This window comes from Heliangelus exortis, chromosome 1 (genome assembly GCF_036169615.1).
Source record: "Heliangelus exortis chromosome 1, bHelExo1.hap1, whole genome shotgun sequence".
Classification (NCBI taxonomy): Eukaryota; Metazoa; Chordata; class Aves; order Apodiformes; family Trochilidae; genus Heliangelus; species Heliangelus exortis.
Window position 1 is genome coordinate 76,238,993 of NC_092422.1, and position 18,649 is coordinate 76,257,641.

Genomic DNA, 18,649 nt, shown 5'->3' on the forward strand with positions numbered 1-18,649 from the left:
TGCAGAGCCCCAGAGAGAACTGGAGCACTTGTTCTGCAGAACTGCACCCCTCGTCTAGTTCTGCTTCCAAAAAGGGACTGTTTTCTCTTTTAAAAAAGGCACTCTTCTGGAAAAAAAACCTTGATATTGCTGAAGCAGAAAGGAAAAACAGGTAATATATTTGGGTGGGGTTTGTATGTCTATATATGTAGTTGGTTTTTAAAGAGTAAATTTACTTCATCGTAAGTCTGTGTAGTGAATGACAGGTACATGGGGGAGTATTAATGATTTTACTCTGAGAAAAAGACAGTGTGCTTAAAGCTATAAAGTTTGACCTGAACTGGATCAGTTATTCAGATCACCTGAGTGCAGATGAGATCAAATAGCTGTGAGATTACTGTATTTCATGTACTACTTATTTTAGGAAAAAGTGTTCTTACAAGTTTGAACCTTGTTCTGATGCTTAACTGAAACTTTATGAAAACCAATATGAATTTCAGCTGAAGCATTAATTTCATTTCTAAACTGGCTCAGATTTCAACTTATATTTACTCTGGAGCTTTGCTTTTTCACCACTTTTCCCCTTCAAATAAGGAGAATTAAATAGGATGTCATTAAGACTCTGCTTGTTAGCTGCAGGGTGTTGTGTGACTCAGATTTTCCTTTTCCTTGAGGATAATAAGCTACAACTGTTGTTGACTTTGATGCTCTGGTTGGATCCAGTTTACTAGAACTAACTTTCATTCAGGATTCTTAGTTTTCTCCTTGCTTTCTGAAGGAGTCTTCCCTGGAGGCATTTGATGTTTCTGGAAAGTGACACGATGGCTTTGCTTACACTTAAAGGTGATCTGCACCCCGTTTATCCACTTGTGTTTGTTACTGCACCTCTTATGTAAAAACATTCTCCTCAAAGTCTTGCTGATGAAAAATATTGAAGTGTTTTGTGGAAATGTATCCTTTATTGATTGTTAATAGCATGAACTGGCATTTTCTTAACTTTTTTCTATAGATTCCCTTTGAATTTGCATACAGTTCTTGCACTCAATGATTGCCTGAGCAGCTCTTTAATTTTTTGGGCCCAGGAATACAAGTCCACCTTAATGAACTGGTCTGTCTTCATCCTGTTGTCTTTCAGGCTTTGCTGGCTTCCTGGTATCTTACTACATCCATTTGTTATGGATGTCTGGTCCCAGCACTAAGCTCTATTAACATGGCCGTTGCTCAAAATGTTCTATATTGAGCTCAGACTTACTTCTGTGAGCAGGCTGAAGAAATTACCTATGAACAAAGAGGCCTTGTCATTTCTTTCTTTCACGTATATATAATCACTGAAAGTCACTTAATAGAAATGTCATTTTGTTCCATGAATGTAAAATAAGAGAGAACTAAACACATACTGCTTTGCCTGCATTTGATGTTCTCATGTCAGCCAGCTGGCAGACCAAATTCAGCATTGTAAAAATTACAGCATCTCTTCTATAGTAGTCAGGTTCTCTTTCATTCTATTAGTTGACTGTGGATGCTTCATCCCACTACCTGCAGGGTGAGTCTTTTAGGTAATGAAGCCCTTAATTCATCTCTAGATGACCTTCCTTGACAATCCCAATTGCAGATTTGTCCCTCTGCAGGTGATAACCTGGGTGTTGTGATTTAATTTCTGGGTTCTCTTCTCTAGAGTATTTTGCTCTTTTCTGCTTCATTCCCGTAGCAATGCACTGAAGCAAACTCAACATAAACACGTTATAGCATCTCTCAGTTCTCTACAGTTCTTATTTTCAAAAGAAAACAACTCTAAAGGAAGTCTACAAGTCTCAGAAGATGAGAAAATGTGTATCAAGAAGACATCAAAGGAAGCCCCTGTTACTGGAAGCATCTGCCTATCCATTCACCTGGTCCTTATGAAGAAAAACGTTCTATTTCATCATCTCTTCAACCACACGTACCTTCTAAGATATGTTATGGGAGGAGACTACTACCAGTTTGCAAATATGGTTGAGAAAGGGGTGAGTAGGGAAAAGAGGCACATTGCTGGAGATAGCCATTGAAACAGCTTGTAGTGGAAGTAGCATAATTGTTGAAATCCCATGCCAACAAAAAATTAAGGGAGGAATCTTTCATTCTTTGTTTATTAAAGGTAAGAAACAAATTGAATGAAGCAAGAATAAGAACTTAGAGTCTAATGGCTCTTACTTTTATGGCTTCCAGATCTTCAGCTTGACCTAGCTTACACTTGTCTGCCAGTAGCACAGCTCATCTAATTTTAAAAGAAAAGGTATGCTTGAAAGGATGGCTCTCTGCCCAAAGGGTCTGCAGCCTGATTTTATTATAAGTCAGCTATAAATCTTTACAAGATTTCCATTATTCTTGAGGCAGCCTGGTCTTTACGTGACTGACAAACTGAAGGCATGATTGATTTTTGGGCAGCATCTATTACAGCTGTATCAAATGGTACTGATTAATTATCTCTGTAAATCAGGCTCTTGACAGCACAGGTTCTGAAACCTGAATTTTTGACCACTTGCTGCAGTTTAACCTTCAGTGACTCCAATGTAAGGAAGAACTCCATGTGCCACTCTGGCTTAGCTTGGTGCATGTCTGTTGGCATGGTTGGAATGACATTTTATTATGTTTCCATGGATGGGCTGAGTATTTAGTGCCTGTCCATCACAACAGTGCCTTTTTAATGAATTAAGGGAAGTGTAGCAATTTCTTGGAGTTATATCTAAAAATGGGACAGATCATCAGCTTGTAGAAGTTGAATTACTGCCTGCTTTTTCATGAACATGGCAGATTCTCTCTTAAGGATAAATCAGTGGATAATACCCAGAGTGCTAACACAGCACTGTGTACCAAATTCTCATCAAGCTACCTTGTATCTCTGAAGCCTTTTTCAGTACCTTGTTGAAAGCCCAGCCTTCCATTTCATCAGCCAACATTTGGGGAAATTTTGTAATGGCCAGTAATTCCTCACCAGACATTGCTGCACTAAATACCACTCTAATGTGTTAAATGCTTGGTTTTCAACCTTCTTTGACATGGAATGCTTTCATGGCCTTTGCCTGGTATTTGTCTATGCTTTTGCTCAGGAAAGCAGAGTTTGGGATGAAGCATGAATTGGCTTGAACCAACATGCCTGAGGAGTGGGAAGGGAGGATTTCTTCCCTTGGAGCCACTCAGTTAGGAGCAATGAAGAACCTTTGCTTGGGGGAGGCACTGGTTCTTTCCACAGGGGCCTTTTCCCCTGGTTCATGATTCTTTAGTCAGACCAGAAGGGCAGATAGGGAATTTGCTGGGCTTGCGTGGAGACCTTGCTTCCTGCAGTCTTCAGGAGGTGTGGCTGGTCTGGAATCTGGACTGTGGGGTTGGTGGCCAGGATGAATCTGTAGCCACGTGGGAAGCCATCAGGAAACTGGCTAGTAATTTGAATGTTCACTATGTACACTTTTCAATGCAGATGTTTATGACTGGAGGAAATTATTATTCCCCTGGACTAGCTCTTTGATGACCAAATTTAGCCTTTTTTAATGATAGAAATATATTTGTGCAAGTTTTCATCCAAACTTTGAGTGTACATTTCAGGCTTCATTTACTACTATCACCATAAAATTTCTGTCCCTCCATCTCTACCTTTTTTGTTTCTTTGCTCACGGAGGTGCCAGAAGTCCCTGAGTCGAGATGTAGGTGTAGGGAAGAGGGAGAATGCCTAGGAGGAAAGTCACTGGCAGGAGGGTGTGATAGTGTGAAAGTTCCCCGGTTCTTGTTTCAGCCTATTGTTTGCTGGGCTTGGGTGGAGCCCTGTGAGGTGTGATGGTTCTGTTTAGGGCTTCCATTGCCCTGTTGCTGGGCACATGCTGACCTGCCTGCCCTTTAATGAAGACAGTTTCCCTGCAAAACAACTTGGACTGTAAGCTCTATTTTGCTCAGTATCTAAGTCTTTGGATCCCAATTCAAGTTGTGGCTGGCTGGTTTGTGTTGGACTAATGAAGACTTGAGATTCTCCTGAGGGGGAAGTCAGAGACAGGAGAGATTCAGGAGAGCAACAGCTGTGTGGAGAGTTTACAAAATTAAGCTGTTAGCAATATCAGTGCATTATGAGATACTGTACTGCCAAAGCCACTGATTGACTCAAAATTACTTTAACAGCACTTTTTAAAGTTTCGTGCTAGTTTCTTCAGAGGGAAGAAAAGATTATGAGAAAAAAACTGTGAAATCCTTCTTGTGTGAAACACTGACTCGGAAGGTGGCAGACCCAGCTCAAGTGTTGTGTTGTGTGACCCTGCAAATAGTCCCACAACTATAAACAGTTGTGCAATATTAATATCATACATTGTAATATAGTAATATAATACCTGTAAATAGTCCCACAATGATTAATGTATTACTATTGAAATGGAGAATAGGCTAGTACACATTTATGCTTTCCTCTCTTATTCTTCTGTCACTCCTGCTAGTAGAGCCAAAGGTAAAGAATAGTAGCTAAGCATTAATTCTGTGTTGATTAATTTCTCCTTTGCTTTAAAACTCAAAACAAAAGTAGTGTCAATGAATCAAAACAATGATATGACAGACATTCTAGAGAGAAACAGGGAATCCTGGAGATAGGGAGAGAGAGGGGTCAGTGTGGTCATGTAAGAAATTGTTATGTAAAACAAAGTTCAGTGTCTCCAAGAGCATCAGTGACTTTCTTGTTGCTTAGAAATTAACCCATTTTGTGACTGAGGGGAGCTGTATTCATTTGAACTTCTTGATTAGGAAGTATGTTGCTGTAGTGAGTGATACCAGTTAGTGAGGAGCTGAGCAGGTGCCAAGAGAAAAAGCCAAAAGGCCACACTGCAAAATGTACATTGTTAATTTATTTAATGAAACCAAATCTTTTTTTTAGAATGTTTCAGTAGAAATGAAACACAAGGTTGGATGTTCGTTGTCTGATAACTAAGCACCCTCTCTCATAAATCTGGTGATGGTGACACTGAGGGATAAAGTGATACCTTTTCAAACCAATAGAGTGTTAGGAGGTATGAGATTTGGGGATTTTTTAGCAGTAGTATCAGACATAATTTAAAGCACTAGGAACTCTGCAGTTCCAATTTTCAGATAACGTGAATGATGAGTAATGTGCTTCTCCAGTCCCTTGTCCCTAGTAGTAAAGCTTTAAATAGCTGTTCTTCAGATTAAGAAATCACTGGTGCACATTAACTTTCAGCTAACACTTAAGAAGTAAATTGTATTCATTGTGGAGTTCATCTGTCTTTCATGCATGCTGATAGTGATCAGATGTGAAAAAGAAACCTAGTATGGTTCATCAGGTCCAGTTTGTGTAGGATGTGCTGAACAGTCCTTGTTTTATGAGCTGTAGATTCTGTGTTGTCAAACACTTTTTTTTCCCCCCTCTTTCCCTCCCTCCCAATCCTCTTCCTGATAGGAGAAGAGCAGAGGAGGCGCCCAGAGGGATGTTATCCTCATTGCTGAAGCAACAACACGAGAAATGTGTGTGATGCTAACAGCTGACAGAAACATGCTTCATATCAGCAGCAATTAAAACTGATGGACAGCATCACTGGAGCCATGGGGTGCAGCAGTTCTGTACCTGACAACAGGTCAGAGAGAGGTGAGTGCTGCCTTTGTCTTCAGTCAGTGGTTGTTCTCTCTGTAACACCAGAACAGGACTGCAAGGTTACATCTCCCAGTCCTCTTGTCAAAACACTTGTTCAGAGAAAGTTATTTGCTGATCACCTTCTTTTTAAAGGAGTGTGTTCAGCTTTTAGATGTTGGCTGGATGTAGCCATGGATGGCTACAAGGATCCTAGGAGACTCGTTTAAGGGTAGCTCTCAGTTTTGTGTACAGTACTCAGCAGTCACAGAAGCATCAGTGCTGTATCACTGCAGTGGAAGCAGAATAAAGACATCTGGACCCCCGGAGCAACCTGGAACTCTGGGAAGTGGTCTTTCCTCTTTGGTTTTGCATGCTGTGTGTATATGTGCCTTACAGGGCCTCAGAAATTCGTTACTTGGGAACATTTCTGAGGGTGCAAAAGCTTGGAGTAGGCATGAGGAGCTGTCTCAGCCATCAGTTTCTTGGTCTACAGCCATCAGTACACATGGGTGTGGAGCCAGGCTTCACAGTGCCAAAGCTGGCTTATGATTTTCTGTCCTTGTTGGACATTTTGTCCTCTCCAGTTGCTGGATGGTATTCTTTCTGCACTTCAGCAGTAGCCAGATGATGCTGAACTATCATTCTGTCTGCAGCCGGAGGCTGTATATCCCTCTAATGCATTAGTGACATGAATTTAACAGGCACTTGCTGATTGTAGAGACCTTCTGCAACTAATAACAATCTTTTACAGATGCAGTTGAGCCTGGTGTGAAAATCATGTGATTCAGTCCAGAGAATAACAGTGCTGTAATAAGTACAATTAAAAAGAAGAAGAAGAAGACAGGAAATATTCTGTTAGATTTGCAACATTAACCATAGTGGATGATATACATGTCTTATGTGATACGAATTGAATTGTACCATGTGAAGTGCTCTCAGGATCATTAAGAAACCCAGGGGGACTTTAATGGGAAGTTTAATGGTTCTGATGGTGGAAATCAGTTTCTGTGCTGGTGGCTGGGCTTTGCGCCTTGGGTACTTCTCTAAACAGAAAAGTTGATGACAGCCTTGCTATGGGATGTCAGGCTTTTAGATCTGTGGTGGTGAGGAATTCCAGAAAGGACTGAAAATACGAGAAAGCTCAGAGTTTATTTAGGGTACAAAGGCTGCTCCTAGTTATGTAAGAACTACATTTTCTTCAAGCAGGGGGATTTTTCTAGGATGGATGCCCTATCTGTAGGATTGCAGCCTTCTCTGGATTAGAAAACTGCCACTTTAACTGTACTGTATACTTACTAATGGTAAAATAAGCAAACAATGTGCTATTGTGGCACCTGTAAGCATTTTTATAAAAAAAGCTTTCGTAATGTTCTACATCAATAGAATTATTTCCCCATGGAGTTTTTTCTTTACCTGCCTGCTTGTCAGTTTAAGAAAAAAAATCATTCTCACTCAGGGGTTCTACTCATCCTAGTCTGAAAATTCCCTGTATTTGTTTGTGAGCAACTAAAATAATTGACTAGTGTAAAATATTGTCCCTTTATTATAGAACTTTATTTGCTGTTTTGCATGATTGCGAAGCATTAGCGTGAATTATTGGGTTTTATTTCTTGGTTTATTTTGTTTTTCAGTATTAAAAATTTATTTTGGCAACTGTAGTGAAATAGAAGCATATTCATGTTAAGACACGAATGTTGGTTTTAGTTTCCTCCTTTTTTTTTCTTTGTCATGAATTTGCAGTGCTGTGCAGTAGTGGTTGTGGCAAATTCTGGAATTCAGGAGAATATCTCAGTTCTTCTCCTGATCATCTGCTCATCTGCTCAGAAATGAGCACTAGTTCTTGGAAGTGTCAGGAGCTAAAATCACTGTATTCCTTTGGTCCCTGTACCTTCAACAGAGTTCCCCTGCTGCTGCTTTGACTTGTTGCCCCAAGATCAGAAGCATAAAGACATTCTTTTGTGTTCTCTGCTGACCTATTCAGGGTTGTTTTACTTAGGATACTCCTTGAAGTGAGATGTTAGCTGCAGGGCTGGAGGCAAAGGCTTGACCTTTCTGGCTCTGTCTGCTTATTTGCTGGTATCCTGTTAAGAGTACAGGGAAGATGAGGTAAGGAAACAGTCAAGAATTATGTTTAACTTTGAGTGAGTGAATGTGACATGTCTTGAGAGCAGCCTCCTACCTGACTCAGTCTTTTGTTGCCAGCCAAGAATATGGTGATGGCAATGTGGTTGCACTGGGACAGGTGTAGGATCCAGTACCACTGGGTTCTGCAGTGATGCATATATTGTCCCTTGACTGCCCATATTAGTGTTCTGTAGGGTTAAGCATGTTCATACAGAGTCTTTTTCTGACCACAATTTAATAGATTTGAATTTGCCATTGTTTCAGCTCCTAGATCTTCAGGGAATAGCTGCTTTTGAAGAGGGATATTTTACAAGGGTGTGTAGTGATAGGACATAGGAACAAGATGATCTTTAAGGTCCTTTCCAACCCAAACCATTCTGTGACTTTATGATTTTTTTCCAATTTCATGTAGTAAGTGGTATCCTCCTCTGGATGATAAATCCATACTTATATATGCCCTAAGTATATAAAACATGCATTTATTCCTCTCTAGCTGATCTTAAAAAAAAACAGTTAACAAGTGACTGAGGAATGCTTTTCCCAAAGTCAATTTATCTTTCTGGATAAGCATCCTTAAAGCACTAGAGGTTCATAGCTCTCTGAAACAGCAGAAGTTATTGCTGAGCTCACCTGTTTCTCCCCTGGTTATTTCTGGTATATCCTGGTATATCTCCCCTGGCTCTGGTATATCTCCTGCTTATTTCAGCTTTCTGCTTTCTCTCCTCCCTCAAGTCTGTCCGAGCTGCAGTGATCACCTGTGATGCTGAGAACATGGCCTGCCTATCCTCTTGTCTTCCTCTTGGCAGAGCTTCTGACACCCACATCTCACACCCTGGCTTCTGAGAGCTGCTGCCCTTTGGGTATCAGAGGAGAGGTTGACAGCATGGGGGGAGGACATCCAACTTGGGCATCAGCTTCAGGAGCTCCTCTCCTGGAAAGTTCTTGCTGATGGCCACTGTTCACTTATCCCTAGCTGCTTGGCACAGGTTTGAGGAGCTCTCTCCACAGGGCAGTGCCCACCCCAGTACCTCTTTGTGTCACCAGATGTTTTTCTGCTTGGTAAACTTTATCTGAGCAAGATTCTGCAAAGAGAGCATATATGTTTTCATTGTATATTACACTGCACCCACGTGTGCTCCCTTGCTTTCTGTTTTGACAGTCATCAGAGCTGCTATTCTGATCCAGAACTGGTATCGGCTTACGATGGCCCGGCTAGAGATGAGGCGCCGCTATTCTCTGAGTATCTTTCAGTCAATTGAATATGCTGATGAGCAAGATCAACTACAGGTTTGTAATCTTCAGTTCTTCCTGGACAAGCAGTTGTGTTATCCCCAGAGGACTGAAGCTGCACAAACAAAATGAGCATGTGGTTATTTCTACCTGCAAGGTAGAAATTGTGTAATAAGCACATGAACGAATTGATTTCTGTATAGCTGTGTGTTACACACACACACACAAATATATATATATATATGTAACAACTACATAAGAAGCAGGACACCATTCTGCCTGTACAAACTCATATAGGTTAGAGGTTCCTGTAGAACAGCTTTATTAGCTGAGGACTGCATGTCATCCCACTATGGCTGATTTTAACCATGCCTGTGAGGCAAGATATGTACAACATAACAATGCAAGATATAACAACATAACATTGACAACAAATGTCAGTGTCTAAAGTCAGTTCCGTGCATTGTAGCAGTGCCTTTCTATGTACTTCAGAGGAAGTCTAGGCAAATAGTCTGGATGATGGGCAAGATGGATTGCATCAAAAACCATCAGCAGCATTGATACAGCCCTGAAACTTAGCAAGCTGACACCATACAAACACATACAAATTCATAGCATAGAAGGAAAGGAGTAAGACATTTTTTGCAGCATGACACAAGTTGTGTGGTTATTACAGGCTGCTGCCATGGGAACATACTTATTGTCTAAGATCCTCCTAAATGGGAAAGGGAAATTGCTAGTAATTTAGTAAGGAAAGAGAATATTAATGCTTTTGTGTCTCTTAAACTGATCAGTGTGTGTTCTTTTCTGTACTCAGCTATCCAACTTTTTTACATTCATGCTGGATCACTGTACTCATCCTGATTCAGGTAAGGATAAAAATCAAATCAATATGGAGAATCTGCTTGAAAACTCTGATGTGAAGAAGGTGAATTTTCAATGTGATGTTTACAGCCTAGCCTGTGGTACTTGCTGGGGCTGAGGTCTAGTTTCTCATAGATCTGAATGAGAATTTCATCCTGTAAGTGTTCTACTCAGGGAGTCAAGATGTAAGACAGGAAAGATACCTCTTGTCCTTACGAGAATAGTCAGAGGTGCTCAGAGTACTTTGTTATATGTTACTGCCCTTAAGCTGTTCTCATGGTAGTCCGGTCTTATTACCTTTCTGTGCATGTTGTTGTAAACTCTAAGATGTAATTTTCCAGAAAGAATGTGTCTAGTTGGTTTAGGGTAGGTGTATTCAAAGAGGTTGCCTCCAAAGAGGTTGCTCTTTGTTTTGCTTTTATTTTTTTTTCTGAACTCGTTCTGGACTGCTTTGTAATATAATTTGTTCTAGGTTTCTCTGCAAAATGTGTATCAGCATGTGAATTATTAAAAATGAAATATATTTAAACTGCTGGAAAAAAATCTTTAGAAACCATCTCAATTAAAGCTCAGTTATTCAAAGAATAAATTTGCATCTTTGAAGTATTTTGAGATCCTTAGACAAAACTTACTTTTGAGGTCAAGCCCAACAGAAGGACAGATTGAAAGTGACCTCCTAAATCCAGAAAAAAAACACTGTGACTTCCCTGAACAAATTGAGAATCCATCTAATCCCAGCAGAGTTAAAAAGGAGGCTGCCCCCTTCTTACTGAATTACAAGAGAATATCCTTTCTCTTTCATCTGGTCCAGCCACCGGTTATTCCAATTAAAATCTGCACAAGACACTTTGATAGCAGGATAAAACTGCTATCAGAACAGTAAGTGCTTGAGTGTTTTAATGACAGCCATTAGAAATGGCAGTATTTCTCTCTTAAATACTTTAGAGTACCTAATGCTCTCTGTGCCCTGCAGAAAAAGAAATTATCTTTGAGCCTTGCTCCAAAGCCAAGGCAGATGATACAGTAGCATTTCCTTTTATTTTTTTTTTCATTACCACTGTATTCTGCAAAAAACCCTGCTTTAGTCATTTAACTTAATGGGATGGAATTGGCAAACTCAAAGAAAATCAGAAACTGTTCACTTAAACTACTTTTATGTGCTTATAGTGCACCTCAGTTCAGCTTTTCCCCAAGTGGGAAAGATAGTAGCGCTAGGTCTGAGATTTGGAAAAAAAGTGCTTTCATTACAATATTAAAGGGAATTTCACAGCTGCTCATTGTGGATATTATTTATTAAGAATGTCTAATGACAGAAGGAACAAAGGTGAGAGAGGTGCCTCAGGTGACTTGCCAGGGCTCCGTATGTGGCTGGATACTGAGCACACTGCTACACGCATGGGCTGTTTGAGGGCATGAGGAGATCCGGGCCCCACCTGTGCCCAGGGAGGGGCAGAGGGTGTTGTGGGCCCTCATCACCACTGGGCAGGTGACCTGTGTCTTGGTGTTGCAGATACAGGGAAGGCTGCAACACATTATAAAGTTAATGGTCCCCTTTGTCCTGCTTATTTAAGATTTTTACCTCTTAGGAGTGAAGTAGTAAAGGCTTCGTAACTGCCTCAAAGGCTTTATTTGTGTCTTGGTTTGTTATTTCCCCCTAACACCCTGTTTTACGAATCCCAGAACCTAAAAAGAAACCGAAAGATTCTGTAAGTTACATGTTTAATAGAAAGATGGCCCAGACCAATTATGCAAATGAGCTGATTTTGGGCTGAGCTTTGTTTTTTTTGAGAATATGAATATCAAGTTTGTGGTTTGTGGTTATCTCTGTCCAACTACTGGCTTTGTGCGTTCTTAACTTAAAGCACTCAGTCCCTTATCTCTTTAAGTGACTCTTGCAGCACCTGTGTTAGCTCCACTAATTGAGGCAAATCAGTGCTGAACAGTGTGAATCTTACTGAACTGCTTCCAATTGTGCTGAATCATGGTCCCAAGATGTAAGCCATGGTGAGTGTAAACCAGAGAGGCTTCAAATTGGCTTTGCTGTTCCCAGGCATTTTCTAAAACCCACAATTCTCTGGCTTTTCTTTTCATCAGTGTGTGCTCACTTAAATTAGAGTGATAGCATATGTCTCAAAAGCCCTCTCCAAGAAGATACTATCTAGTATTATTACCAGAGAATAGGTTGCCTGTTCTCAGTATGTGGTGAGAAAGCTACCTGAAGATTTTGTGATCTGTGTTTTTCCTCACATTATAAACCACTCACGCTCGACTATTCATCTTGTCACTTTCCTCTTTTTAGTGTAGTTTTTCAGAATATATTTTTCAAAGATAGAAATCAGCCACCATCTCATTAACTCAGTAGTGCTTTTAATGTGATTGTTTATCTGTTGTACCCTGAAGCTTTTTTCATCCTCTCGTTCTGCTTAAGATGTCAGTGCAATTTAAATTGTGATTGGGATGTTACATAGCTGTGTGTGTGCTGATCTTGTTCTGCTTCTTAATAAAGTCTATTATCCAAGGATTTGTGGGAAATAAAAAATTTTCTACGTTGCGTTTTTCTCCCTCCCTAGACCCCCCAAATCTGCATACCTGCTCATCCTTTCAGTTGAAAGATCTCTGGTCAGAGAAGGCTGGACACTGCTTTCCTAGCAAATGATGACCCATTCACTTACTCTTTAGTGGGCACATTAAGGGTGAGAAGGCTGCAAACATGTCCTGGGCAAAGTGGTAGGACTGGGAATCCAAGGCAACCCTGATTGTGCCTCTCATGGTCACCAGGCACACCTCCTGGAGCCTTCCTACAAAAAGGAACAAAAAAAAGGACTTGCTTTTTGCAGTTTCATTCCACATAATGCCTCCTATTCAGCATTAACACCCTTCCAAGGCTTTTTGCATAGAGTGCTTCTTGCTGTGGGGAATAAGTCACAGCTGCTTTGGCTTACAGCACCAGGACCAAAATGAGGGAATAAATATTTGAAGAATTAGAGAAATCTTCATCCTCTTAGTGGACTCAGAGTCCATCTATGTTTGACTTGATGGCTGGTGATCAGTATCTGTCACAAATAAGAGCACTCCTCAGGAGCCAAGATGCAGACCTACCCAGTGGTTAGTCTGAAGGCACATGGTTGGTGGCAGAATGGAGAGCTTTGATTTGGAGCCCCAGAAGTAGCTGATTCCCTGTTACTCTGATAGTGAACACATCTTGGCACTGGTGTCTTTGACTTGCCTGGAACAACTCTCATGGCAAGGGGGTCTTGGTCAGGAGAAATAGGTCCCCAGGGCTTTCTGTGGCCAAACTGACTCCACATAGCTCTGAGATTTCGTGTCTAACATGGAATGTGGCTGTTGTCCTGTAGTGTAATTGTATGGTATCTGCTAATAGCAAAAGCCTAACTCAAGAGCTTGGTCTAGACCTCTGGTGTCAGCTTCAGATCATTCCCTGTGCTCTCTGTAGTTGGCAGAGAGATGCAGATACTGACAGAGGGTATTTGCTTAGAACGTGGGAAGTACTTTCAACTGGGAACATTGAAAGTTTTTGGTTTTTTTTTTTGTCTTTAAATATGAACTGAAAGAGCCTGGACAGTTTTGACTAGAAGATGAGTAAAATGAGAAGAATGCTGAATCCTACAGAAATAGTCCTGCCTGGGGCTTGTGGTTAGCTGGGGTACTCACCAGCCAGCCTGCTAATCCCCAGGCTGCATTAGGGTTTCCATTACTGACTCCTCTGACAGCTGCAAAGACCTCCTGAGGAGATGTGAGTGCACTCTAAGTCTCATGACCATGACTGGCTTTTGACAACTCATCCAGAAGTGGAAAATGGGGTGTGTTTGCAGACATATGCCCTACAGGGAGGGAGCTTGGATTTCTCAGACTGGGCATATTCCAAAAGTGAAGCAAGGCTGTCAGGAGGGTAGAGTCATGTTCAGAGGTAAAGGGAAGGGAAGCCGTCTGCATACAGTAAGGGAGGGCTGGAGTAGGATCAGGCATGGGCAGGTGTCTGCCTGGCTTGAAATGCTGAGAAGACCACTGACTCTGAAGGAGTAATGTAAGATGAGGAGAGCCTCTGACCAGAGCAGGCAAGTGATGAGGAATTTGAGTGGTCTGAGAACCTGGCTCTGTGGTCTGCAGACACCCAGTTCATGAGAGGTGGGGTGCAGAGAGAGATGCCACCCAGACACCAGCTGCTAGAGTTGGAACAAGACTTGGTGCAGATGTGCTTGGCTGATCAGTGTGTGGGAACCCACAGTGTCAGGTGATGTTCTGGCATCTGGACAGACAAAGCTGTAACCGTGGTGAAAGACTGCAAATCAGACTGTACTTGGTGGAAACAGTGAACTCTGAGGACCTTGCTGCTACTTGATACCTTAATCCATTTACATAGCTGTATACTGAATGTGCTAATGAGCTCACAGCAGAAGAGCTGATTAAAAAATTTTTTTTTGTAACCCAGAGCTGATAAAAAAGTGTATTTTAATCTATTTATTTATTTAATACGGATTTTATCCAATAAAAAGCCAAGCTGGCCTTTAAGAATCTCACAATTTATGATGCCACATGGCGGTTTTGGCTGCTGTGAGTTTTGAGTCACAGCTGTGGGTATTCCTCCAGCAATAAATAATACATTTTTATTTCCAGTTGCTTCTAGTCAAGGTTACAGAAAATTTACTTGTAGCCCAGCAAAAAAGTGTTTACAACAATCATCTCCCAAGAGCAACTCTGAAACAGCAGCTGCCACAACACTGTCCCTCAGGGTCTGGTTCTCTCTTTAGTATACTGTATGATAAAGACACTCTACAAGAAGAAAACAATGAAATTTACTGTTCACTCGGCTGCATTGCAAGGGTATGTCAAAAAGATACTGGACTGAAACAATTAGCAATGTTCCTGCTTTCTCCATGTTTCAGGAAAATTAGAAGCTGTGCTCTACTTTCACCACTATGTTTTTTTTTTATTTCATCCAGTGGTTTTATGGCAGCCAACCAAAAGTTGGCATTGTCTCATAGCTGTGTCAGAAATAAGTGCTTTGTAATCGACTGTGAATAAATAGAATTTTGTTGATGACTTTTTAAATAATCACTGAAGTGCTGGTAAAAAATTTATGTAGGAAATAAAAGTGAATCTTTTAAAACCTGAAGATTAAAAGAGTAATATTGAACTTTAAACAGATTATGGTTATTGAATGATCACCCCTGACTTTTCAATCTCCTTTCTTTGTGAGGGAAGGAGAAGAAAGCCTGTAACATGTTATGTTTCTCATTACCTATGAGAGCGTAGCTTTTTCCACAAGTTAATCACGAAATATTTATCATGCTGACCGCATCCTGGGACAGAGGTTTTGCCTTTTTTTCATTTGGTTTGGCTTTGATTGTTTTTTGGTTTTGTTTGTTTGTTATTGTATGGTGAAACAATTAGGGGAGACTTGGAATTGTTTCACTATAGAAGCAGGAGTTAGCCACTGTAATACTCCAGCAAGTAAAGTATCACTTGCATTCAACCAGTTCTGTTCATGCTGTTATGACCCTATAGGGGACTGGTGGAGTTTCTACATTTTTTTTTTTCTTCCCTCTTGTTCCAGTTTCTCATATTTTTACCAGCCCTGGTGTTTCTCAGGTGGTGGATGAAGGCTTGTATTTAAAAGAATTTGAAGACAATGTTGATGTTCCAGACTCCTATAATGGACCACGCCTCTCATTCCCTCTTAAGGTTGAAGATGCCAGTGCCCTTCTTCATGCTTTCAGGAATGAACAGGTAAGTTGCAACTGTTTTGATTTCTTTTTACTTATTTTCCATCTCTGTCAAGTTGTAGCTTCACAATCAGGCGAATTCAGTGTAAAGCTAAATGGATGCCCAAGGAGATATTTCTGCCTTTGTTTCCATCCCATTATCCTTTCCTGCTAGTCTCCTGTGATCATACAAATACATGGTGAACTTCTTGGGAAACCAGCCTGGCTGGAAGCTAACAGCAGAATTAAAAGCAGAGTAGTTCCCAGATTTGACTCACTGTTTGGCTGCATGACCACCAGAGATAGCACTGGGAAGTGGGAAGGGACCTCCTTTTCTAGGACTATCAACCCCTAGCAGCTGTGAGACAGAGATTGTCAATGAGGGTGCAGGACCAGGGAAGGTGTCCTAAGCTAACCTAGAAACTAATGATCATACTTCATGGGTTAAACATGCTGCTTGTGTGGTCCCCCTGTACTCCACCCCATTCTTTGTAGAAGAACTAAGGGGCAAGTTTTAATCACCTTGTTCCACTCTAAAAGACTCAAGTGAATATAAAGCATCTCTAGCATGATGAAACAGTGATAAAACAAATCTCTGAAGCTTGCCAAAGCCCTTAAAAGGCTGTTGCTGGTTCTCTGTGTTCCTGAACAAGCCCCTCTGCTGACCTCTCAGAAGATACAGGTGGAGCAGGGAGTTATTACATGGCACAGGTTTGTTTAAACTTGTGGTTATTTGCACTTAATAGCATAATGTATATAAAGGATAAAGGTCTATCTTGCTTTTTAATTTACTAAATAATTGTGGGAGGTTTTTTTCCATCATTTTCTGTGAAGACTGATCTTAAAATAGCAAAATATAAAGCACATGATAAATGAGCCTACTCAGACTTCACATTACTGTCAGCTCTCTCTTCTCTTCCTATGGTTGGCATTTTGTTAAATGCTTATATGGAACTGGTCTTTTGTTTTCTTTAAAAACATGAATCTCGCTCATCTGTCTCCTCTACCAATTTTCCACAGAGCTGTGTTTGAATTAAAAGCATTTGAATTAAATCACTGACAAAATTACCAGAAAAAGCATTAGCAGAGAAGACTAGAACCTTCAATGTTGCGTTGTCATAACTACTTCACAGTGAATGGGAAGATAACTCTTAACAAGGCAACCCTTGCTGGATTTTCTCTCATTATTTTTGCAATTTGCTGAAATATAATTTATGTCCTTCAGGTTTTTTTTCAGTTGGTTTGGTAGATGGGAAGGGTAGAAACTGCACTCAAAATAAAAGGGGAAAATACGTAAAGCAAGTTAACAGCTCTGTATCCTTTCACCAGGAAGCAAGTGCAAAGCTATGAGCACTCCTAATTCCCTGTACTCAACCATATAGGCTGTAATCATGTCTAGAGGCCTGGAGTACAAATAATCTTGATAATTTGTGTCTGATATTAATAAAGCAGACAAACATGCTGTTACTTCTAATATATCTCTTTTTTTTTTCCCTGATTTTTTTTGTCACAGCTGCTTCATGCCCGCTATGTACTGCAGCTACTATGTGAAACTAGGAAAGTTCTCAAGAAGATGCCAAATATCACTCATCTTTCAACTTCTTACTCCAAGGACATAACTGTCTGTGGTAAGGTGCCAAAGAAGATAACTTTGATAATTTGGGCTAGGGTTTGATATTCTACATGGTAAGATGATAATACAGACATCGTTGCCATTGCAAGAAAGTTCTCAAAGTTTGGGGGGGTTGGTGTTTTTTTGTGTTTTGGTTTTGTTTGTTTGTTTGGGTTTTTGTTTTGGTTTTGGGTTTTGTTTTGTTCCACAAATGCGTAGATTGAAACAAACAAACAAAATAAGGTTTCTGAGGCATACTCTATTTTAAGAAAGTCCCTCACCTCATCTTTCCTTTTCTCGTTATACACTTCTGATTGAGTAAGAATTAATTCAGCTATCAGTCTAGCTTAAATATTCCTGCACTTCCATCTCTAAAATGCCACCAAGTATTTTGATTACTGGCTGCAAGTCTCACCACTTTCTCCACTTACTGAGAAAAAGACTTTACTATCACAATTTACTCAGTAATGATTTTAATGAGGGCTTAATAGGGGTGGCATACAAGACATTTCATTGACAGGCTGGCTATCTGGAATAAATTGAAATTATAATAAACCCTCATTTCTGAAAGGACCCAAGAGGACAGATCAGCCTTTTTACAACCAACAAATTAGTCTCATGGAATGATGTGATGTGTCACAAGGTAAAGAACTGAGAGCTCATTGCCCATCTGTTTTGTTACACTTTTGCAAATAATGGAGAAAGGGATATAGTATCCTGATTTGCCACAGAATGCAGTAGCTGCAAAACAGAACAGAAATGGTGACATTAAATCTTGACAGCTAGCATTATGTGTAAGAATAAAGTGGTAAAAGGAAGGGTGCTATGACAGATGCAAAACAAATAATGTTTTTTAAGATGTCGTTACACACCTACTTCGATTGCCAGGAAAGGGTTTGTTTAAATGAGGTTTTAAATAACCAATACTTTGATAACCAAGCCAAAAAATCCTGTCACCAAACTGAGGAAACAAGAGTTCATATTTCTTCACTACGCAGCATGGTCTTATTAAGCAAAATGTACCTCCTCATGTTTGTATTGCATTTGCACCATGTAAGATGCACCTAAAGGCATCCCCTTCCTGCCATTGAAACTAATAGCTTTTGGAACCAGAATGATCCTCTGCAGAAGATGACTGACCATTTTTTAGACATAAGTGGTCCAGAATGGTCTAAAATTCTGATTTCCTTAAAATAACAAGGTATCCCTTTCCCCATTTTATTTTAATTCCAAATTAATAATGCAGATTAAATATGCACCTGAACTGTTTGCATCCGTGTACATGATGAAAATCTATCATAGCTCAAAGAACTCCTTCAACTTACTGCATCAGGTTCATAATTAATAAAAAGTGGAATAGAAAACTTGGAGAGAGGGTAAAGATGTCAGTTCTTTCCTACTCATTGGTGGTGAATGCATATTATCACGAGACAGGTTTTGAAACCATTCCGTGGCTTCATGGTGGTGAGTCACAGGAGTGAGAAGGTTGGTTCTTTGAGTATGAAATTCAGTCACATGCAGAGG

At 40.3% G+C, this 18,649-nt stretch overlaps 1 protein-coding gene and 1 long non-coding RNA gene across 4 annotated transcripts in view; one reads left to right on the top strand and one right to left on the bottom strand.

Annotated features, from left to right (window-relative positions):
• Nucleotides 1-509: 509 nt before the first annotated feature.
• Nucleotides 510-3,739, bottom strand: LOC139798477 (uncharacterized). Its single transcript, XR_011726833.1, has 3 exons — nucleotides 3,607-3,739; nucleotides 1,076-1,257; nucleotides 510-785 (listed from the first exon to the last, which is right to left on the bottom strand). It is a non-coding gene; the product is annotated as an uncharacterized lncRNA (long non-coding RNA).
• Nucleotides 3,740-5,401: 1,662 nt separating this feature from the next.
• Nucleotides 5,402-18,649, top strand: part of PPEF1 (protein phosphatase with EF-hand domain 1) — a 30,586-nt gene continuing 17,338 nt past the window's right edge. For 2 of the 3 annotated variants that reach the window (XM_071749308.1, XM_071749299.1), the window contains exons 1-5: nucleotides 5,410-5,587; nucleotides 8,856-8,983; nucleotides 9,744-9,795; nucleotides 15,366-15,538; nucleotides 17,027-17,141. In XM_071749308.1, the coding sequence (XP_071605409.1) occupies nucleotides 5,524-5,587; nucleotides 8,856-8,983; nucleotides 9,744-9,795; nucleotides 15,366-15,538; nucleotides 17,027-17,141 (532 nt within the window). In that variant the 5' untranslated portion in view covers nucleotides 5,410-5,523. Of the gene's footprint in view, nucleotides 5,588-8,855; nucleotides 8,984-9,743; nucleotides 9,796-15,365; nucleotides 15,539-17,026; nucleotides 17,142-18,649 lie in introns of all 3 variants that reach the window. The other variant, XM_071749293.1, reaches the window with a different exon arrangement.